The sequence below is a fragment of the Populus trichocarpa genome, chromosome 3 (assembly GCF_000002775.5).
Source record: "Populus trichocarpa isolate Nisqually-1 chromosome 3, P.trichocarpa_v4.1, whole genome shotgun sequence".
Classification (NCBI taxonomy): domain Eukaryota; kingdom Viridiplantae; phylum Streptophyta; class Magnoliopsida; order Malpighiales; family Salicaceae; genus Populus; species Populus trichocarpa.
This window is the reverse complement of record NC_037287.2, coordinates 7,874,929-7,898,673: the sequence shown is the minus strand read 5'-3', so window position 1 is coordinate 7,898,673 and position 23,745 is coordinate 7,874,929. Positions and strand designations below refer to the sequence as shown.

The 23,745-nt window shown below is 35.2% G+C and overlaps 2 protein-coding genes and 1 pseudogene across 3 annotated transcripts; 2 read left to right on the top strand and 1 right to left on the bottom strand.

Moving 5' to 3' along the window:
* On the top strand, positions 1–6,503 carry LOC7478394 (kinesin-like protein KIN-13B). Of its 2 annotated transcripts, none has more exons than XM_024598068.2 (12): positions 1–512; positions 950–1,180; positions 1,982–2,170; positions 2,412–2,513; positions 2,941–3,018; positions 3,106–3,187; positions 3,757–3,916; positions 4,003–4,305; positions 4,885–5,103; positions 5,197–5,557; positions 5,654–5,719; positions 5,853–6,503. In XM_024598068.2, exons 1-12 carry the CDS (start codon positions 348–350, stop codon positions 6,027–6,029), a joined length of 2,133 nt encoding a protein of 710 aa, XP_024453836.2. In that variant the 5' UTR covers positions 1–347; the 3' UTR covers positions 6,030–6,503. The 2 variants fall into 2 exon arrangements, with proteins under 2 accessions (XP_024453836.2, XP_002303287.3); XM_002303251.4 differs by having other exon boundaries at positions 1,976–2,170.
* Positions 6,504–14,784: 8,281 nt separating this feature from the next.
* Positions 14,785–17,111, top strand: LOC18096838 (putative Peroxidase 48; annotated as a pseudogene).
* Positions 17,112–22,795: 5,684 nt separating this feature from the next.
* On the bottom strand, positions 22,796–23,531 carry LOC7483524 (uncharacterized). The gene has a single exon (XM_002304162.4). The coding sequence runs from the start codon at positions 23,443–23,445 to the stop codon at positions 22,939–22,941; it is 507 nt and encodes a 168-aa protein (XP_002304198.3). The 5' UTR covers positions 23,446–23,531; the 3' UTR covers positions 22,796–22,938.
* Between the last annotated feature and the right edge of the window lie 214 nt (positions 23,532–23,745).

The following is a 23,745-nucleotide window of genomic DNA, read 5'->3' as shown; positions in this document are numbered from 1 at the left end:
CGCGGTAGAAACGCTTGTCCCCTTTCTGTCTTCAAAAATTCAAAATCTACTACAGCACAGCAGTCCTTCATTTTTACTCGACCCTTCTCTGTCTCTTGTACCTGTCTCTTCCTCCACTAGATTCTCTCTCTATCCATTTTTAACATTTGCAAAAAGCGATCATGTGCTGCTGATAATCTTAATTGCTACCGTTTTCTCTCTTCTAAATTAAAGTTTCAACTTTCAACTTGAATTTATTTTCTTATTTCTCCTAGAGAGAGAGAGAGAGAAAAGGTAAATAAATCAACAATCTCTCCTGCTTTATTTACATATATAAATACAGAGAGAGAGAGAGGGGTGTGTGTGATATGAACAACGGAATGGGAAGGCAGAGATCTCATCATCAAAGACAATACTCATCTTCTGATAACAGCAACGGAATGTTTTCGGAAAATGGAAGATGGCTTCAATCTGCTGGTCTTCAGCACCTTCAGAACAACAACTCTTCTTCCTCTTCTCTTCCTCCTCTTCAGGTTTTTTTTTTTTTTTGCCCAGATCTTTTAATTTCTTTTCTTTTTATAGTTTTCCCATCTTGCGCTCGAGTCTTCTGCTCAATCTGTTTGGTCCCTCAGGAAAAAAAAAGGGGGGTAAAATTTTTGAATCTTGGATTGTTTTGTGAAATGTAATTGGTTTCTCGACTTCACTAAGTCAGGAAACTGGATTTTCCCCCCTTTTTTGCTTCGGGAGTTGACTATAATTGGTTTATGATGGAATGGAAAATACAGATCTGATACTTTTGATTTCTTTGGAAAATGCCAGTAAAGTACAGAAAATGTGGCAAAACAAAAAAAAAATGTTTTTTTTTCTTTTTAAATTTTTCCTTACATCACAAGAGATTTATTTTTTATTTATTGGATGCTGCTGCATCTCAAGCAATTGATTGCGATATTTATGGTGGAATTGAATGCAGGACTATAATTTCTATGGTGGTGGTGGAGGAGGAGTAGGAGGGCAGGCATTGAGAATGTATCGCAATGCGCAAAGCAGTTTTAATAGGGGAAATGAATTTTATTCAGAGCCAACAACACCTCCTGTTAGTTCAAGGCCATCGAGCCAGAGGAAGAATGGCGAGGACTCTTCAAATGAGTTCAGTCCTGGCCTCTTAGATCTGCATTCTTTTGACACCGAGTTGCTACCCGAGGTGGGTTTTCTGTCATTTTCTCGTGAATTAGTAGAAACGTGGTTTTGGATGATCAGTAGTGATACTTTAATGTGGCATCCAACAATTGGGTCCATCCACATTCCGATAAATTGAAGTTCTATCTTTGCCGTATTGTTTGATTTTTTTTTTAGAAATGAAATGCATTCGAGCTTGATTTTGTGCACTACTATCGAAATCTTCTGCTTCGATAATCTACGCTCTAGCTATACTTTCAAATTTATAACTGCTTCTAAAAGATATTCTGATTTTTGTGCTTTGTAGCTAGTGAAGAACATCTTGTCTTGCACCAAAAAGACGTTTGAGTCCCAAGCTCTTATGGGTTGCTTGCTTTGCTGATATGTCTCATGTCATTAAGAACTCTTTTTTTGCATGTTTGGATATGGAACATGTTTCTGAATAACATAGAAGAGCTTTAGGTCTTTGAAACTGGTTCCATTTATAACCAAACAAATTGCATGGCATGGTTTTTTGTGGTTTTCCAAAAATAGAAAATACCATTCTAACTTTCTTTTTAAAAGAATAAAAAGGCGTGTCTTATTTATTTGTTGACATGCACACAAGCTTTTGAGAAGAAATGGAAGGTAGGATACATGCCATGCCGTTGCTTCAAGAAATAATGATACTATGGTGTCAGCTCTTTAGAAGTTCATCGCATTGTCGTAAAGCAGGCATTGCTCCTTGGTGTTGAATATGTGATTTGGGATTTCATATTGCAGTTGAGTGTTATGACTTTGCATCCATATTTATGCTAAGTTTTCTGTATTTTGATGATAGTTGCAGGTTCCAGGACTCTACGATGGTTCTTCTCTGTTTCATCCTGTTCGAGGAAGAAGCTTTGATGACTCTGACCCCTACATTTCAAGCAACAAACAAACTGGCAGAGCTCCTGGCTTGCCTGATAACATCCTCCTGAAAAGCTTTGCTGTAGACAAAGAGAAGACAAGTTCTGTTGCAAAGATCAAAGTTGTGGTATGTTTTTCTTTTTAGTTTCATTTGGTTTACTTCTATTGTTAACTGCTCCTTTCTTTTTCCTAAATACAATGCTTACCCAGCTTTGTGAACTTTGGTAATTTGCTCCGAATTTCATTGATAGAGTGACTTCATTTACTAGCAACGTTAATAATGTTTCTTCTTAGTGCAGCATCTGCCTTGCTTGTATGAATGTCTTTAAACATTAATATAGTATTACAAGTGAATTCTTTTAATGCAGGTGCGCAAGAGGCCATTGAATAAAAAGGAACTGGCAAAAAATGAAGAAGATATTATAGACACACACTCCAATTCTATGACAGTTCATGAGACTAAACTCAAGGTAACTGTTATATCACTTGTTAAAGAAGTCAAATAGAAATAATCAGGTTGAATCACTGGCCGCTGATCAAGGACATCTGTTTCCTAATTGGTCCTTGACCTAATATAAAATGAAATAAGAACGAAAACAATAAGATGCATAATAGTTGGGCCAAATTCATCCATGAAGACATTTAGAAGTAGATATTAGATACATAAAACAACAAGAAGGGAGGTTCAAATGTAATCCTAATGGCCATGCTTCTCCTTAATGATTATTATAGACTTTATCTGCAAGAACCTTGATTTGTCCATTTTTCATTCATTTTCATGCTTTGCACTACTCTGTTGTTTACTGATTTTTCAATTAATAAACTTTCTAGAGACTTTTATAGTTTTTTCCTTTGATAGGTGATTTGGTAGTAATTGTGGGTATTGATATTCTACAGGTTGACTTAACAGAATACGTTGAGAAGCATGAATTTGTGTTTGATGCAGTGCTCAATGAGGAGGTCTCTAATGATGAAGTGAGTATATTTTTCGTCATAATGAACCAAGTGTTTCTAGATAATGCCAGTGTTTTTATAGCTTATAGATTTACCTCTTCGCTTTAGGTTTATCGTGAGACAGTGGAGCCCATAGTTCCAATAATTTTTCAACGGGTCAAAGCAACTTGCTTTGCATATGGGCAAACAGGTGATTTGTTGTCTGTGCAATATAAGATAGATGCCTTTTACACCCTTGCTTTTGGAATTTTTTTTTTTATATATAATTTCTATAATTCTATTCTGATTTTTTTTCAGCATTTTTGTAACTTACAGAAGGCATTAGATTACACACACGTGTTCGCTCACACACACACTTGGGGAGTTTATTCCATAATCATGTGATTTCATGCTGAGAATAAATGTTTTTTAGACCTGCTTTTGAAACGCCCAACTTCGATGTATTTTATGCCCTCTTTATCCATCCAACATCAGTAGTCTCTCAATGGTTCACGACTTGATGGATAAACCATTTTGAAGTTATCATTATGCATGTTCTTTTGTTGCTCATGCATTTTTCTTTCTGTGTAGCTTTCTCACATCACAGTGATTTGCTTTAAAATTATTAATATCAAAATTCATGACATTCTGTTTTATTTTTTTAAGCCTGCTAGTTTATGATGTCTTTCACCCCATGGTGGCAAGAAATCTCTGATGATTTAATAGAACTAGATTGTTGCTGTAAAACCAGCTTGCTTTAATTTTTCGTCCTTCTTTCAGGGAGTGGAAAAACCTATACTATGAAGCCTTTACCCCTCAAAGCATCACGAGATATTTTGAGGTTGATGCATCATACTTACAGGAGCCAAGGGTTTCAGCTATTTGTGAGCTTCTTCGAAATTTATGGTGGAAAACTATTCGATCTCCTGAGTGATCGGAAGTTAGTTGCCCTGATCCTTCCTTGTCTTTTATGTAGTTATCACTTGCTCTCAGAATTGGCTGAATTTGATATGTCTCTTTGTGCAGAAAACTCTGCATGAGAGAGGATGGTAAGCAGCAGGTGTGCATTGTGGGTTTGCAAGAGTACAAAGTATCAGATGTGGAGACAATTAAGGACCTCATTGAGAAGGGAAATGCCTCAAGAAGTACTGGCACAACTGGTGCAAATGAAGAATCCTCCCGTTCACATGCCATACTCCAGCTTGCTATCAAGAGATCAGTTGATGGCAATGAATCAAAGCCTCCACGCCTTGTTGGAAAGCTCTCCTTCATAGATCTTGCAGGAAGTGAACGTGGTGCAGATACCACAGATAACGATAAACAAACGAGGTATGTCTACTCCCTTATCTTTGTGGTAATTTTTGCCACTATTGGCCATACCAGTTGGGCAATTTAAGGTTTCTGTTTCTTATTCTGATAGTGAGGGACACACTCAGTATAATGCATATGGATCTCAGTGTACCAGACAGAATTAGGATTAGGCATGGGATATTTTTCCATCTGCAGCTTGGCCATCATCTTAGGGCAGTAGAAATTGATATTTTCACACATCACACTGGACTCAACATCTGGCAAAGGAAAAAAAAGGGTTGTTTAACAATTTCCTGGGAAATAAAATTATTCCAGTGTATACCGATATTGTTACAAGGCGATAAGAAATGTAGATAGTTCATTGTTTTCTATTGTGTTTTACTTATGTCCTCTGTCCCTTTCACCACTTAATGACTCTGTAGCTAAAAGTTGATATCTATTTCATGGCTTTTTCATCTCTAGCATCCAGTTCATGGTTTTCTTAATAGCTGATGAATTTCACTGGCATAAATCAGAAATGTTCTTTCCATGTCCTTTCTTTAATGTGGGAGGGTGGGTGGGTTTGTTTAATTTGGTTGTTTCATATATACGATGCAGGATGGAAGGTGCAGAAATCAACAAGAGTTTACTTGCATTAAAGGAGTGCATCAGGGCTCTTGACAATGACAAGAGTCATATTCCTTTCAGAGGAAGCAAGCTAACTGAGGTTCTAAGGGATTCTTTCGTTGGCAATTCACGCACTGTTATGATATCATGCATTTCACCAAGCTCTGGATCATGTGAACACACTCTTAACACCTTGAGATATGCTGACAGGTACATGAAAATGATTTCAATTGCAAGATGTTTATGGTATGATTTACGCTGTCGTGATCCTTTTATACTGAATTTGCTAAGTTTTCTGTGCAGAGTGAAGAGCCTCTCAAAAGGGAACACTTCCAAGAAGGATGTATTGTCCTCAACTTTAAACCTAAGGGAATCAACTACTATGCCCTTGTCCTCTGTTTTACCAGTTGCATCCGCGTATGAGGACGATGCAAATGATGCATGGGCAGAACAAGATGAGAGAGATGATTTTGATGCATCAGAAGAAGAATCATATGAACAAGAGAAAGCAATATGGAAGGAGAATGGGAAGCTAGAGCCATACAATCTTTCTATTTCAGAGGATAAAATACAGAAACCCAATGGTCAGACAAAGTGGAGGGATATGCCAAAATCTAATCTTAAGAACTCGCATTCAGATAATGACTTGAATGCATTGCTACAGGTGATTTAGAAAAGAATAATTACTTAACGAATAAATTCTTTTGAATGTGCTGAAACCTAAATGTCTTAACGTTAATTTTCGGTTGCATGCTCCCAGGAAGAGGAGGATCTTGTAAATGCTCACAGAAAACAAGTGGAAGAGACTATGAACATTGTGAGAGAGGTTTGTGGTTTGGCCAAAGCATTCTTAGTTCATTTTTTATTATTGTACTGCTTGCATGCTTTTGTGAGAGTTGTGTTTTGAAGAAAAAGCATGTCCGAGAGCTTACATATAAATGTCATTTCCAAATTTGCAGGAGATGAACCTGCTGGTTGAAGCAGATCAACCAGGAAATCAGCTCGACGGTTATGTTACTAGATTGAATGCCATTCTTTCTCAGAAGGCTGCAGGTATCCTCCAGTTACAGAATCGTCTGGCACACTTCCAGAAGCGTTTGAAGGAGCATAATGTCTTAGTTTCTTCTGGCTACTAGTCTCACGTGGAAGTGCATGAAGTTATTACAAACGAATGCTTCTTTTATTACTGATTGCAAGATTACTGGCCTGGTTATGGATTTGGTTATGCAGCTGTTATTTTTATGGAAGCATTGCTAGAAATTTGGCATCCATGCAGTAGTTTGCTGTATGGTATTCTTTATGTGGTTTGAGGGGTTGGAGATTGAGAGATCTAGAAGGATCCCGTTGCTCATCCTTCACATGATACTACTGGCTTCTGTCTACAATTTTTTATTCTCATTTTTTTTTCTTCAACAAGTTATAAGCAAGCCATTGGATTTACGTGCCCATCAGGCATGCTTTTGTAAAGCTATGCAGCAGTGTAATTTGATTCATTAATTATATACTTCCTGCCTACTATTTAATGCTTGTAAGCTTGTTTGACGTGGTGATGCAAGTCTGCTTGTAAGTGACTGTCATTCAACTTTCCAATCAAAGTGCAAATTCTCATTTGTCATCTCCACATTTAATAATGCAAATAGGAAGATAAGAACCCTTGAATTCATACAAAATGTTTTAAAAAAAATTAGAAAATTTTTAATTTTTTATTTACTTATAAATTAATATTTTTAGTGTTTTCAAATTATTTTAATACGCTGATATTAAAAATAAAAAAAATATTTATTTTAATATAAAATTATTTTTTAAAAAGTAATTGCAATCATAACTTGATACAATGATTCAGCACAAGAAGTTAAAAATAGAAAAATTTTGTAAGTTTAAGAAAAGTTTAATAAAAAAAAAAAAAATATGAGATACATTGCAACACAATAAATTACTATGAAATAATTCACTTTTTGTATTCTCTTTTAATCCTAATAGAGTAATAAACTGATATTAAAATACAATTGAAATAACCCAAAATTTATAAAATAAATAATATAAATCCAAAACTATAATAAATAATCTAGGCTGCCGTATGTTGTCAAAAAAAAAAAAAATATATTGCTAAAAACAAGTACCTTTGTTAATTAATGTTGTGGCCGGCTTTCTGTGTAGGTTTCCTGCCAATCTTGTGTTCTTAAAAATTAGGGAATCCTTGATAATTAATTTTCCCCATTGTTGCCGGCTTTGACTCCTTAGGAAACATGGAAATTATGACAATTAACTCTCCAAGTTGCCATCCAAGAATCCTTAAAAAGTTAGTATTCCTTGTAAAATAAAAAAAATAACCACTTGCTAAATAATTCATGGAAGGAAAAAGTCTGTTATTTTATTCAATCATCAAAAAAAAAAAAAAACTAGGAAAAATAAAGGATTCAGGAAAGAGAAAAAGTTTGTCATTTTATTTAATTAAAAAAAATTCCATCATAAGATGAAAAAGATATATATAAATAGCATAACCCTAAAATATCCAACTATTAAACTTGACCCATCAGTTAAATTATCTGATATAAATAACCTAAATAAATAAAATAAAACAATGAAATAAATCTAGATGGGCTCAATCTCCCAACCAAAGAGTGACAGGCCGGGTCATCCTTCATCATCTTCGTCCATATACTCTGTAATCTGCGATGTGGGTTTGGTGTCCCCACCAATTCTCTCGCGGTTGGAAAAACTCGACCTCGTCAAGTGTAGCTCTAAACGACTCTGATAGTACTCCTAAAAATTTGGTTCAATCTGCAATAATGTATTTCTAGTGATCCAAGTGCAATTTGAATCAGGTCGGCCTACCCAACAAACTAGAAACCGCTGAACCTCAACATCCTGGTAAAAAAAACTTGTTCATCTAGAATAACATCAATATTATTCTTTTGTGCGGATGTCAAAGTGAAAGGGGTAGATGTTTCAATAGGATCATCATGGGGGGGATTATATGACTTCTTAAAAGGATGATTTGGAATAGAATGTGGTTTTCGGTATACAACTAGATCCCAATAGAGCTAAACGATACCATTAAGTTTTATTTTTGCACACCTTACCCTGTTATTCTTAAACAAATTATACTAGTCAAATAATTGATCAATGTCACATATCCACCTATCGAAGATCCACGGGTCAAGTTGACCCTTAAAAGTTAGGGTTTCTACCTTGATATGTCTCACGACTCGATTATCAGGGTTATCATAGTCATGGTGACCTTGATTGTGGTTGTAATGACAATTTCTAGGGTGAACTGGTCTCTAATAGTAATTTTCGGAATGCTCATTATCATTACGATCATCAAATTCATTGTAACCCTAATGGTGGTTATGTTGATGGTTCCTATAAGGAATCGATCTTTGATGATTCCTACGGTTTTCATTAGAATGCTCACTCTCGCTAGATTGCTTTAATTATAAAGTTTCCATGGATTCCATTCTCTCAGAGAGGTTGTTCATCTAAGTGGACATGTTGTTCATATCAGTTCATATTAGGTGTAATTGATCTTGAATATCCCTAAGAACATTACTAGTGTTCGGGTCTATGGTAACTATGAGTTTTGGACTCTGTACTAGATGACTACTCCATAAATGCATGCAATACTAATCCTAGAACTATAACTGAGATCACAAATGACACTTGCAAGTACAATGCAATATAAAATTAAAGCTAATATTTGATTATATATTTATCTTTGAGACTAAGTAATAACATATTAAATCAGGAAAATTTGCGAGCAAGCAATGTAAGTCCTCTAAATGCACACATGTAGTTCAAACACAATGTTTTAATTTTCCAACAAATTTAGCCAAGCTCCACAATTAATAAAAAAGACCGAACATTCAATACAAATGAATAAATAAGCTAAAAATTAAGGTAGTTCAAATTGTAAGACAAGCTATATTTTTATGGCCAGGCATAAAAGAATAATATTATTGTTAATTCTGGGTTAACAAGTGTAAAAATATACCAGGAATAATGATATTCAATGGTTAAAAGAAGTTTGTAGTGGCTTACTGACCAAGTTATGATTGATGTATGCTGGAATTTGTTGCAGTTGACGGGCAGTGATGGGTGATATGGAGGTTCTGGGTGACGTGGCACTGACATATCTCTAATATGTCTGTGTTGGATGGTGTGGCACTGACAAGGCTATGGACATTGGCACGTCAGTGATGTCAATTTTTTTTGGATGATATGACACTAATGTGTAAGCCGATGATGCGATGTTGTGGTAATTGTGAATTAATTTGCCTTGGAAGCCCGTTTTTTCTATTGCTGTTAATTGAGGTCGTATTCACACAAATTTATTGTGCAGTTATTGGCTTGGATTTGTGGTCGTTTGAATGTTGTGGTGGTTTAGTTGGACGTGGGTCTATTGAACTGATGTGGAGATGATGTTGGACCGATGAATTAAAATTCTTTGAGAGACTCTCTGTTTGTTGCCAAAAACAAAAAGAGATGGCTACTGGTGTGTTATAATTATTGTTGCTAGCATAGACGATCTAAAGTGTTCGAGGAGGTGAATCAACATTGATCTATAGGCAATGATTGTTGTTAGTGGTGCATTTTTTTTTGTTATGGTGGCACTGCTAAAGTTGTTGTGTTGGTTCAATCTGTTCGGTGGTGGTGTGAAAGATTTGGTCAGTTCTTGAAGATGAACAATGTCTTTTTTTTTCCAGGTTGTAAACAGAAAATTGAAGGTTTTTTTTTCTAGATCAACTGTTGATGATGATAAACCTATAAATCTTCACAAGCTCTAATAGATCGATTAATTATAAAAATAATTAAAAGTATGTGCTAGATACTAAAGTTGATGTGGAACAAAGGACAAATAGAATTAAAGTAGAAAAGAAAGAAGCTTTAGAGAAAGAAGTTAAGAATTAAAAGCAAAGAAAAGGAGAAGTTAGGAAGAATAGAGGATTCGGGAAAGCAAAAATTTGTCATTTTATTCAATCATAAAAAAAACCCTTATAAGATGAAAAAAATAATATAAATAGCATAATCCTAAAACATCTAACAATTGGGATTGACCATCAATTAAAATTTTCTAACATAAATAACCTAAATAAATAAAACAAAACAAAAAAATAAGCCTAGATGAGCTCAATCTGGATCAAAAAATGACAGGTCGAGCCATCTTTTATCATTTCTATCCATATACTCGTGTAATTTACGATATAGGTCTTGTGTCTCCACGTCCAACCCATACAAGAAATCTATATAAAATAAGAAAGTTTCCCCGTAGAAAATCCATAAATCAAAATGAAAGATAATCCTAAGTCAATTAAAAAAATAATAATGCAATTCTCGCATAATAGCTTCTAGGCTTTATCTTAAGGCCTTCTTATACTCTGATAGCTAAAAACTTTTAACTTTATATAAAACAAGGCCTGTAGAATCTCTTGGTGAAATTTCAGCTTGATCTAACTGGTGAATTGAAAGTTATTCTTGTTAAGCGTAAAACTGCATATTAGAAAAAATTATGCCAAAAACTGTATTTTTAATCTTCTTGGCCCTTGTCATTGGCCTAATCAGCATCTTTAATAGATTTTTTTATGGTGCTTATCGGTTCTCATGATTCCTCATCTACTCAAAAGGATTTGACTTCATCCACATTAGGAACAACATCTATGGGCAATACGTCTTCACAATCCTATAATAAAAAAACAACAACATTGTTTTGCAGAGGATTATTAGTATAAAAAGCATGTTGAACAACACTTTTTCTTGCATAAAAGATCTTATGCTAATTTTTTCTCTGAACAATTTCGTTTCTCTTCTTTGCTTTTTTCTCTCCACTCTCGACCAACCCGCTATTTTTTTCTCTCTCGGCCAAATCAAACTTTTTTCTCTCCTTAAAGCTCAAGACATTTTCACCCCTTCAGCCTCACCTTTTCTTTTCAATTTTAATTGGTCTTCGTAGACTTGTTTCGGGGATAATGGTACAAGAGTGATGAATTTTTCATCTTTTACAAAAGAATACTTATTTCTAAACCCATTATATATTACCTTCCTATCAAATTACCACATCCTTTCTAATAACAAGTGACCCATATGTAACAAACATCACATAAAACTTCATCATTATACTTTCCAATAGAAAACAAAACCAAAACCTGTTTATTAATCTTCTCTTTTCCACATTCATTCAACCACTAAAGTCTATAAGGTCTATATTGCTTTGTAGTATTCAGACTCAACTTCCTAACAAGTGTAGTACTATTAACATTCACACAACTTTCATCATTTATAATTATACCACATACTTTATTACTGATATGACAGCTCATATGAAAGACATCCTCTAATTATTTCTTCAAATCATGCTCTTTGACCTGAACATTCATTATGTACCATCACAAGCGATTCACCCTCAACCGAATACTTTACATCATCATCGCTAACATTTTTAAGTGGTGGCATCTCCTTATCATTGCTGCCACTTTTAATTTCAACCTCTCAATGATCTCGTAAAATCATAGCTCTCTTGGTTGGACATTAAAAAGCTATGCGATCTATTTCCAAACATCGTAAACACTTAATATCACAATTATGAAGTGTTTAAATATCAAATTTACTTATAGTATCAGTGAAGTCTTCTTTTTTACCTTTATGTGATTTGATTTTAGCTCCTATAACTAGCTTGGTTTGGGTAACTCCATCTCTTCTAAAATTCAGCCTCCATGTTGAAAAAGAACTCGAGTTTTGAACTTTTCGTGTATTGCACTTTCTTTTAAGTTGTCATTCCATCTTTGTAGCTATATAAACCATGTCTTCTAACTCTATATAATGTAGCAACTCCATCACATTCGTTATCTCATGGTTCAACCTATTTAGGAACCTAACCATATTAGCTTATCTATCATTTACTATATTCATTTGAATCATAGCCACTTCCATCTTTTTATGATAGTTTTTTACACTTTTAGACCTCTAAGTTAGGCTTTCCAAGTTCTGATACAAATCTTGATAATGATGTATCAAAATAAATCTCTTCCTCGTGATTGCCTTCATCTCATCCCAAGTGTCAACATGCCTTTCATGGTTTTTTCTTTTACTAAAAACAAGTTGATCCCACTAAATTATAGCATAATCAGTGAATTTAATAACAATAAGCTTTACATTTTTCTACCTCGAATAGTGATGACAATCAAAGATCAACTAAACCTTTTTCTCCCACTCTAAATATACCTCGAGATCATTCCTTCCTTTAAATAATTAGATTTTCGGTTGGAGTTTATGTCCAAGCCTTGATACCTAAAATCTCTTCCTTCTCCTTTATAGTTGAAGTTTTTATCTTGTCAAAGCCCCTAATCTTTTCGGTTTTTAGGCTACTGAAATCTATCACCTTAACTGATTGATGTATGGTCAAGATCTTCTGCTTCTTCTTCTTCATTCTCAATAACAAGTTCATCTAAAGATGGTGTAAAACATCCTTTTGGCCTTCTGACATTAAGGCCCCTTTAGACTGACCCCCCATTCAAACTAGCAATCATGGCCTCTTATCTTTTTATTTTGTCAAAAATCTCATTAAACCTCACACTCATCCTTTCAAATTGCTGCTGCATAACTTGTAACATAAAGAACATATTTTCCTTCTCCTTCATAAGTGATGATCCGTCTTCGGAAGACATTGTTGAAATCTAGATTTCCATGTTAGTAGCAAAATATATATATATATTCTCACACACTATTTCATGTGTTTACATACAATATGATTTCATTGCACTCGTGTTTAACTTAATTTTGGCTTTTCATGATAATATGCTTAACTTTTCACCTTTTACCTCTTATGCTTTTCTTTTCGCTTCTTTATAAAACTAATCACAAACAATAAAAAATCACAACCTCATAATGATTAACCATAAATTTTAGGATTAAAAACAATCAAGACAAAAAAATGACAACAATAATGAAAATGATAAAAAAAAAATGAATATGATAACAAACATAAAAACAAATATGAAAGCAAAAACAAAAACGGATGCAATAAATACTCTAATAACCTAAAACCACAATAGATTATACTAACATGAAAATAACAATAACAAATAAATGGAATTGATTGACTATGCAAACTAATTTCAATAAATACTGATTCATAATTTTTTTCAAATACCCAAAATCAATGACAAATAAAAAATTGAAGTTGGTATGTAAACACACTAATTCAGGTAAAACACTAACAAATTCAAGTTGGTTTGTAAATACACTAATTCTAATGAAACAATAACTTTCTAATTTCTTAAGAATTGTAACTTTCAATTTTTTTAATTCAATGATTACGATGAATTTTTTTTTTTTTACTATTGGCACAATCAGATTGAAAAACAAAGAAAAATTAACACGGAAACTTAAAGATAGATGAATAGATAAAACTTGAACTCGGAGGATAAGAAACCTTGAACCCATATGTAAGAAAGAACCACCCAAAAAAGCTAAAATAAGATTATGATAAAGAATCCAACACAATAATTATCTAAACCAAGACACCAAAGTTATTGGATGAAAAAGACATTAACCTTATAATTATAATGAATCACAAACTAAGGTATAAAGAAAGAATGTCACATAGACAATTAATCTTTAATAAGTCCAAGAAAAGTCCAATGAAAAACCAAAAGAATGTCATAAAATATTATTATGAAATAATATAATCTTTGTGTTTTCTCTTTCAAAAAGTTATTTATAGTTTATAAAATAAAATAAACTATAATAGAGTAATGAAATGATATTAAAACCCAATTAAAATAACCTAAAATTTATAAAATAAATAATAAAAACCCAAAACTATAAAAAATAATCTAGGCTGTGGCATGTTGTCCCAAAAAGAATTTCTGAAAACAACCGCCTTTGTTTAATTAATGTTTTGGCTGACTTTATGCGAAGGTTTGCTGCTCATTTTGTACTCTTGAAAACTAGGTAACCCTAGCTGCCGACTTGGACTCAAACATGAAAACTGTGACATTCACTCTCTAAAAGAGTACATATTTGTTTATGTATTTTCAAAATATTAAAAAAAATTTATTTTTTTTATTTTAATTAATATTTTTTGAATTTTTCAGAAGTGCTAATATCAAAAATAATTTTAAATAAATAAATAAATAAATATTATTTTGATATATTTTTAATAAAAAACACTTTTAAAAGCAACTACTAAGAAATTTTTAAAAAGTATACATTCCTTGCAAAATAAATGAAACTATTTTTTAAATAATTCCTCAAGCTACTGCCTATATATTCACTTGTAGAATAAGAAAGCTGCCTCATTTGAAAATTTATAAATCAAAATAAAAGATAATTTTAAGTTACCTAGAAAAATAATTGTATGATAGTTTGTTTTTATCATAAGATCTTCCTGCATTGCAATTGTTATTGAATTTTTATCTTATATAAAATATAGTTTTTTAAATTTTCTAGTAAAATTTTAGCTCGATTTAATGTTAAAATTAAAAATTATAATTGTTAGAATAAAATTATATATTATATATAAAAAATTAAACCTAAAATCACCTTTTTAACCTTCTTACCGTTGAACTTGTCATTGGTCCAATCAATATATCTAATGATTCCTTTTGTGTGATTATATAAAATTGCTTCTCACTCTTGCTTGCATCATAATACAAATTATTAATCATCAGTTGCCATGGCCTAATCCTTCTATAAGAAGAGAGTATACTACTAATTAGTAATTAATGATTAATGGCCTGAACTAGATTCCTAACTAATTCTCGGCCCATCACAAATTCGCTCGCAAACAATCTTAACTAACTCTCGGGTAAAAGGTTATAATAGTCATATCAGACTCTCTTCCCGCCATTTCCCATCCTTTGTCTGTTAAAAGTGAACAATGCAACCCATTCTTCTCTTCTGCCCTCAGAAACAATAACCAGAGAGAAATTGAAGGAGGAAGAAGAGAAGATGTTGACATCGATCTTTGGAATCGGAAACATGAGAAAACTGAGCTTTCTTGTATTCATTATTTGCATTTTGATCTCTGTCAAGAACCAAAATGCAGAGATCAAGAAGAACTCGTGGCCATATTCATCGTGGGATTCCTTTCCTTCCATATTCTTGTCTCCTTTGTCGTTTATGGAAGAAGAAGAAGAAGTAGGGCATTCAAATCGGTCACTTGAGTATGATTTCTATCGTGATTCGTGCCCACAGGCAGAGAGAATCATTCTCAGGGTGGTTCAGGAGCTTAACAAAGTCAACACCAGAGTAGCTCCTGCTCTTCTAAGGCTTATGTTTCATGATTGTTTCATTGAGGTTGATGATCTTGATCTTTCTTTTTGTTGATTCCCTGACGAGGGTTTTTGTTGTACTGAGATGTTATTGCTCAGTTCTTAATTTCTATCTAAAGCATTGCTCATCTAGTTTGAGGGTTTCAATTTTTCAGTTTCGGTTTTCAATTTTCCATTTGTTTACAATTATTGATTGAAGATTTCTTTTTTGTTCTTATTTCTTGCTGATTAGTTTTACATGTGCCTTGTTACATCTGTGATCTTGATGTGATTCTAAATATGCAAGAAAGTTCATCTATGGTCTTCATCTTATTGCAAGTAGACCTGACTTCTTCTGTGAATCGTTCTTTTCAGGGGTGTGATGCGTCTGTTTTGTTGGATGCTGCTATAGGCATTGATTCGGAGAAAGACTCTCCTCCCAATCAAAATTTGAAGGGATTTGATATAATTGACAGAATCAAATCAGAGATTGAAAAGGTGTGCCCAGGAGTTGTTTCCTGTGCCGATATTGTTGCTTTAGCAGCCAGAGAAGGTGTTGTTCTGGTATATACATCATTCTGTCCCCTACTGATTTCCCGCTCACTAATTTGATAATAATCCATGGAGTTTGCAAATCTCAGGCTGGTGGTCCATTCTATCCACTCTATACTGGCAGGAGGGATGGCACTCTTTCTTTCCGAGATATTGCAACACATCAAACTTCCTTCACCCAATGCTGATCTATCTGAAACCCTTGCATCTTTCGCCTCTAGGGGTTTCGATGAAAGAGAAACTGTCAGTCTCCTGGGTACCAATCTCTTCTCTATAGTTTGGTTATTGCTATCTCTGGCATTCTTGCTGAAAAAATACAAGTAACAGCTCAGAATCTGAAAGCTTCTAGCTGCATCCTTGCCTTGCTTGTAGGTGGTCACAGCATAGGAGTAATCCACTGCAAATTCTTCCAAAACCGTCTCTACAACTTCAGTTGGACTAATAAGCCCGATCCATCTCTGGATACTGGATTTCTTAGCCTATTGAGATCAAGATGCAACAACAATAACTCATCAAAGGAAGCTTCACCTTCACCTTCGCCTTCCTTCAAAGCCCCACCACCATCATCTGCACCGTCGACTTCCTTTGATGGGACCAAGTCACCATCAACAGCACCGTCACTTTCTTGTAGTGGATCGCCATCTTCATCATCCAGCACATCAGAAATGAGGGTCTCCCCATCATCATCGACAGCACCATCACCTTCCTTGAAAGGCTCAATATCTTCCCCGCACTCATCATCAGCACCCTCATCAGCTTCCTTCGAAGATTCACTGCTTTCCACACTGGAGGAGCCAGGAATGAATATGGCCTATGAGGGACCAGGAGTAGATTTTGGCACATTGTACTACCACGGTCTTTTGCAAGGTAAAGGAATCCTTTATGCTGATCAGCAGCTAATGGCTGGGGTAGAAACGAGGATTTGGGTACGAGCATATGCTTCTGACATCTCCTTGTTCCGCCGAGACTATGCGCTAGCAATAATGAAGCTCTCAATTCTCAGAGTTCTGACAGGATCAACAGGCCAAGTCCGGCTCCATTGTTCAAAGGTGGCATGAGAGAATAGCAAGAAGTGAAGGAGAGTGTATTTAGTTGTCTAGCCTCCTTTTTTGGCTTTTGCGCTCTTTCAAATTGAATCTACATCATAGAATCCCGGCCTTTGAACTAGTTTCAAATGCTCTGAAACTTGGATTGATTTGTGTTGCCATTTAATTTTTGTATCCGAACTATGAGAAACCCGCTGTTGGTTAATTGTTGAACAGATGCTGTAAATGGAAGTGAATCTTTTCTAGGTAATTGATGGTTTAATTCATCACCACACTAACAGGCCTTTAATTCAGGCCATTATAGCCATATGGCGTGTGATATTCTATTGATTAAACGAAAGCCAGGCCTTTAACGCAGAGGTAAAAATGAAAACTTGAGCCTGAAGAATATAATTCTTATGATCTCTGACTTTGGTTTGCTTATATATTGTTAAGAACATTCATGGCTAGATATTTAAATTAACAATACACCTGCCCTTTAAGGCAGGTTAATTCTCAAACCCAAGTTCTGAAACATATTTTGGGTCCTTGAGAAAAAAACAGGCTCAAGCATAGCAATCCAGGTAAACAATATTCTACAAAGATGAATATCAAAATCATTTTGTAAACAAGGCACACTCAGAAGAATACAAACAAGAAAATATAATCCATATGCACAAGAAATAACTCACGAACATTGGAAGCTATAGCCTTATTGATTCGATTCTTCGCTTTGAACTGTTGATGCTGGCAGACGCCTGTGGTACAGAAAATTCTGTATACATGTTGGTGAAAAATTTGTCGACAATGTCTTGGTACACAGGACTTTTGAGACGGGAATAGTAGTGGAGTGCCTCCTCTACATCCAAAACATGTTCTACATTACTGACATCCATCATTTCCAATTCCTTCATCTTCTGTGCTAAGACGTAACCGCTTTCATTCATGTTCTTTGAGCTTTTTTCTTCTGCTTTTTTTGGACGAAAAATCTTCTTATTCTTCTCTTCCTTTCCTTGTTTCTTCCTCTGCGGACCATTGGCAAGGTTCCTGCCAGTTTCATTACTCACATCTTCATCTCTCATAGGCTCTTTTGACGCCATTAAACTATTGCCCTTTCTCTTCATTGCCTTTTCCAGATCACACTCCCATTCGTTGCAAAAATCTTCATAGTACTGATCTGTCTGGTAATTCTTCACATTGCCGCCGCCGCCGCACGAGAAGGGGTTGAAAGAACCGTGCTTGGTTAGCTTGTGGTACCCACCAAAGAGGATAGACTTGAGGTTTTGGATGGTATTGTGAAGGAACTTCTTGGTGTTATGAATGGATTCTCTTAGCTGCATTGGCTGCTGCTTTAGTATTGTATTGCAGAGAAGAAGTCTTGTTTATCTCTTAGTGACCCTGACTGCAAGAACAGACAAAGCTCTATTCTGTTTGGTTTCTTTTCTTCCCTAAAAGTGTCTTACAAGTACAGATAGGGAAGATAAAGACAGCTGAAGGTTCCTCAAGGTTGACAAGAGATAAAGACAGTAGAGCTGAAGGCAAAGTTACACACAGTGCCTTTTCTTTTCGTCTCTGTCTTCAAGAAACAAGTAATTAGAAGCCACAGCAACCACAGGATTTTAAGATGATAGATCAGTGGTAGATATTGGTGTGAATAGAGATCCAATTTATGCCTCTACCATGAACAGAAAAGACATGCCACTTGAGCAGCAAAAGATGAATAATAAATAAAGAGCAAGAGAGAAGAAGACTAGGGAATCCTTCCTCCCTTCCTTCCCAGTGATCATGAACGCTTTATATATTTTGACTCTTTGTAGTCTAAAGTGCAGTTCTATTTGATTACGTGCAAAGCTAAAGGTAGCGTGGTGGGTGGAAAAGGCTAATTATTCCTATAATCCATGTTACTCAACCACCACTTAATAGCAGTTAGCCAATTTTTTTTTTTTTTCCTTTGAATTTTGGACCCTTGAAGCCAACGGTCCTCGTTGCTTGCGTTATATCAATGGACAAAATATCTTGAGCTTTTGCCACGGATTCTTGCCATGCTTCCTAGATCAGAAATAAGCCTTGTCTTGTTTAATATTTTGAGATTGTTTGGATTTCAATCTAGAACAAAGAATTTATATGTAAATAGAAAGAAATGAATGATATTCTCGTGATGCAATTAAATCCTCCATGGAATCATCCCTCCTTGCATTTATATGTGTGAGATGCGTGGACCCTAAATGTGCTGTGAGGTTGGTGCCTAGGGACCAACACCCAGCTAATAGCAAGATAAGGTGCATTTACATTTTCATGCCAGAGCTGCAGAGTAGTCACTTTCTCACAGTTGCCCAAGTTACAATCCTGCCACCAACCTTCTATTAATAGCATGAGCCTTTCTCTTGTTTTTTTAAGTTTAAATCCCGGTATGATTGGTAATTGCTATTGTGCATGCAATTACTAGGTAATTTGATCAAGATTTCACATGGGATGTAAATTTTGCTAGGCCAGAGGCGGACTCGATACAAACATGTATCCATGCCCTTGAGGAATGCGAGCTGAGCGTTCTTCTGATGCAACCTTGTTTAGCTTACCCAAGTTAGCTTCTTTAAGAATGGCACAAGTCCATCATTCAGCGGCTTATAAATTGAATTTTACTCGTAAATCAGAAGCTGAAACTCTCTCCCTAATTTAGGTCATTTACTACTCTATCAATTAAACTGCATCACTTTACCTTGGAAGTCCATGCAACTCGATACTGAAGAGTCGAGGACAGCAATAACATCCCTCATCCAAACTTGCAGTGTTCCATTGATAAGGAGCCCGTGGAGTACTTTCAATTCAATAAAATACTGAAGTAAATATTTCCTTGCTTCATTAACTCGCATCATTACTTCTCTCACACAGCACACTGTCACATAAATAGCCTTTTCATCCACTCATAGATAACTGTCTGTCATAAGAACAAGAAGCATGGGATCATACCTCAATCCCAGGGCAGAACACAAGTCATGAGAGCTGCATTCTTGCGATGATTTGGTAGGGTAATTGCTGCATAACAAACCAATTGTACGCATCTGGTCTATCTGAATTGTCCAAAAATGATTTTCTAACTTCATAAGATTTCTGCAAATACATAATAAGTAAATAAATGAATTTATCAGAAATCACTCCTCTGTCCTGGTTGACTGAAAGTTGATCTGCAAGCTTGAAGAAACTAATTTCATTGAAAGATCATCAAGAAAAATCCAAGAACAATATCTTTCCATGAACAGTTTCTAGTGTTGAGGAATCCTGTTAGTCATGCAATCACATATGGGCAACAATTGCAAATAGGACGCAGCCGCACATGTACCAGAGACGCATTCACACACCAAAATCAGAATAGTGAATTCTACTATCATAGTAAGTCACGACACATTTTGGAAATGGAGATGCCTCCAGCTATTAACATGCTCTATCAATTGTCTTTGTACATCTCACAAGTCACAATCGGTACTGACTATAAAAAAAAAGGGCATGCAGCATATACTATGCTAATGTCATCGTGAGGAAAAGGGGCTCGGTCATTTGTTTTCATTTCCAAAAAGATAAAGAATGTAATCAACAAATTTACGTTGTTTGATTGTTAGAAGAGAACCTGAACAAGCCTAGTAATTTCACCTAGGCTCAAATACCCAAAGTCTTTTTCCCACTTTGTTTCTGATCTTGTAACTTTCTGCTTCCTAAGATATGCCTTCAGATACATAAAATTTTCAATTCAGATCTTAAATTGCAAATGTTGAATTTTTGTGTTCAGCTAGACTTCTGCAACACAATCTTATGAATCTCACTAATGTTAGGAACTGTTAGAGCAATGCTATTCATCGGTTGCCATCTTGCTGATGGTGAAAATTGCTTCAATAGTCCGGGAAGACATTCAAATGGACCTAATGAGCACCAAATATATATAAAGGCAAGATGAGAGCTAAAAGTAAGTAATGTTTTACAATGAAAATAACATCAGATCATGATTGAGGCATACAGTATATTCTAATTATTCACACAAGGATGTCATACAAGCACTATCCCTGTTTCAAGGATTCTTGGTTACCTACATGAATAATGTGGTCCAGGGATGAGACAAGAAATCAATCACCACCAATCATACTGAACCAAAGAAGATGAGCGCATTAATGGCTTTCATAGATCTTGTTCTGCTCCCATCTCTACAAGGGCTTAACGTAACTTTTTTCAGTAATGAAAAAGGTTATAGGGAATTTACAGCTTGTCGTTTCTGGTTTTTGAAGTTGAAAATTTTCAAATAGATAGGAAATTTAATTAATCCAAGATTCCAGATGGCCCAGCCATTTTCTAGAGGACCTATTGAAGGCTCCATAACAAAGCAAAATGCCAAATAAATATGCTGGATATCCCTTTATAGAAAGCTTCTCAGGCAGGGTTGCTATATCTAGCAAAAGTAGAAACGAGCCACTAAAATCATTGCCTTTTCAACTTTTCACAATATGCTTTAGTTATGCTATGATTTCATAGCCTTTGGCTCCTAGAGCTGATTCCCAGTAGAAAACCAAAGCAGCACAAAATTCAATGGAATGTTTTCTAAACCAGGGCAAAACACAAAAGAAGTTGAAGACCAGTGAAATACAAACTAATGGCATCAAACATAAAATGTCAACGTAAAATTGACATGTTTGACAAATTGAAAGTATAGAATTTCACTTCCTGCCTCCAGAGGAGGCTCATGTGATGGACATACTATCTTCCAAAACATTGCATGTAACCAATAAAAAAAATAAAGGAAGGCTTGCTCAACCAAAGGTATGAATTATGCATTCTAATGATAAAAGAACCAAATAAGTTTGCCTTTATCTCTCTCCTTCACATTCCTAGTAGGTGCAGTACACTGTTATTTGAAATATCTTTGCACCTGAGGTAATATAGCCTTATCTATCTCCTGGCTAGCTGCAGTTCACACCTTATCATCTCTAGATTTTGGACTTACTTTCAATAAATAGCTTAAAATATTTGCACATCCGACAGCACATTGAATCACCAATGTGGTTTTCCAGAAAACCAGTGTTAGCATCAAAATCCAAAGCCAACCAAAATCACACTAACAACACGCAAGTAAATTCTAGTAATCAAGAATTGACATCGCCTATTCCACACAATTATACACTCAAAACAATCAAGAACAGACATCATCCATTCCAAATCTTCAAATAACAAGCAAACCTGACAGTGAACCAGATATCTTCTCAATTAAAATATTCTAAGACTTGTTTTCAGTCACATTTTGTCACTCTGCTCAGATGAAGACTTCCTGCTCTGCTGCCATTAAGACTTCCCTTTGCATCCATATCATATTGCTAACAACAAATGCAAGTCTTCTCCAGGGAATAACCTGTCATTATCATCTAAGAACAGTTCAATTTAGCATTTAGTGAACCACACTTAAGTAGTGACATGGTAGAAAAATGGCAAATATACTATCAGCGTCATCATCACAAAATGCAAATTTCCAAAAGATGAACCTTATAAAAACCACACCCACCTTCATTTCTAATTCTTGATCACTCCTCTGCCATTGATCTAAGCGAAGCCCCTTCTTTCCTTTGTGTCCAATTGGAGCTACATCTTTGAATGATCCTCTAGCAGATGCTGTCGAGCACTTCGCAACTCTAGGCATTACAACTGGGTCTTGAAAGAGACATAAACATAATCCATATGATACTCTAAAGTTGTCTCATTATATCAGGCATAGCACACAGCATTTTGCAGGTTATATCCTTGTAGCACAACTTTCCATAAAAGTGAATTTTGTCACCAGCAAATTATGAGGAACCAGATCATGCAAATATAAAAAAAACTCTACCATAAATTATTCGTGAGGTGATGAAGCTCGGCAAAATTGAATGGAGTCAAATCGCAAACGACACAAGATCATGATAAAAGAGCCCAAGATCATACAGTAGGCAATTTAAACATTCAGAAATTTTACACTAAAGAAACACGAGAATGCTGTCCACTCAAGCCATACATTTATTTGGAATATAGTGTTGACGCAGTTGATGAACAGAAATAAAGAGCAAGTTCAAAAACTCAAGAAACTTGATGATTAACGTTAGATTTTACAAAATACAAATCACCCAACACAACATCTAGTTTCTTACAAAACTGAACTTCAAGCAAAATCCAAACTAACCAAACAAAAACACTTGGTTTTTTTTTTCCTTTTAAATAAAACCTTCAGTCAAAGTTGGCCTCTCACCTTCTCTCTCCCCTTCCTCCTCACTACCATTCTCTTCTTTCTTCTTCAGCCCATCACCCAAACAACCACCTCTCTCATTCTCTTTCCCCTCCACGTCACCACCAACCACGACTACCTTATCTCCGTCCTCCTCAACCACTCCACCGCCTTTCTCAGCCACACATGATCCCGGCGTCTCCTTTCCCATCTCTATTCCCACCAACGCATCTGACGCTCCCGGGACCGGCGGCACACCGACCAGCTTGTCAGAAGCGAACTTAGCCCCCTCCGGCCAAGGGTCTTGGACGCATTCAGCGGATTCATCTTCGTCTGAAAAGATGGAGGTCGCACGTGACTTGACAGCAGAGGCTGCTTTGAGGAAGGCTTCTTTGATTAAATCAGGCGGAAGGGCACAGTCCTCGAGGCCCGCGTCTTCCAGGCGAGGAGGCACGATCTGGTCAAGTAATCCAGTGCCTTCTTTTGTTGCCTCCATGAAATAGAATCAATCCTGGACTACCACTCAACCGCAATCTCTTAAAATGGTGGCCTTTTTCCTTTTTTCTTTTTTCTTTGTGCCTTGCTAGCTTTACCGACTTTTCCAGCCAAATATAAATATTAAGAAAAAATAAGATGAGATTAAGAATGTAAAAAATATTAAAGAGATAAATTTTAAGAATATTTGATAAAAATTGAAAAAAATAGTAGATCATAATATAAATTAAATTAATTTTATATTTTATATATGATTACAAAAATACTATATAATACATATTTATAGTTTAAAATAGAAATT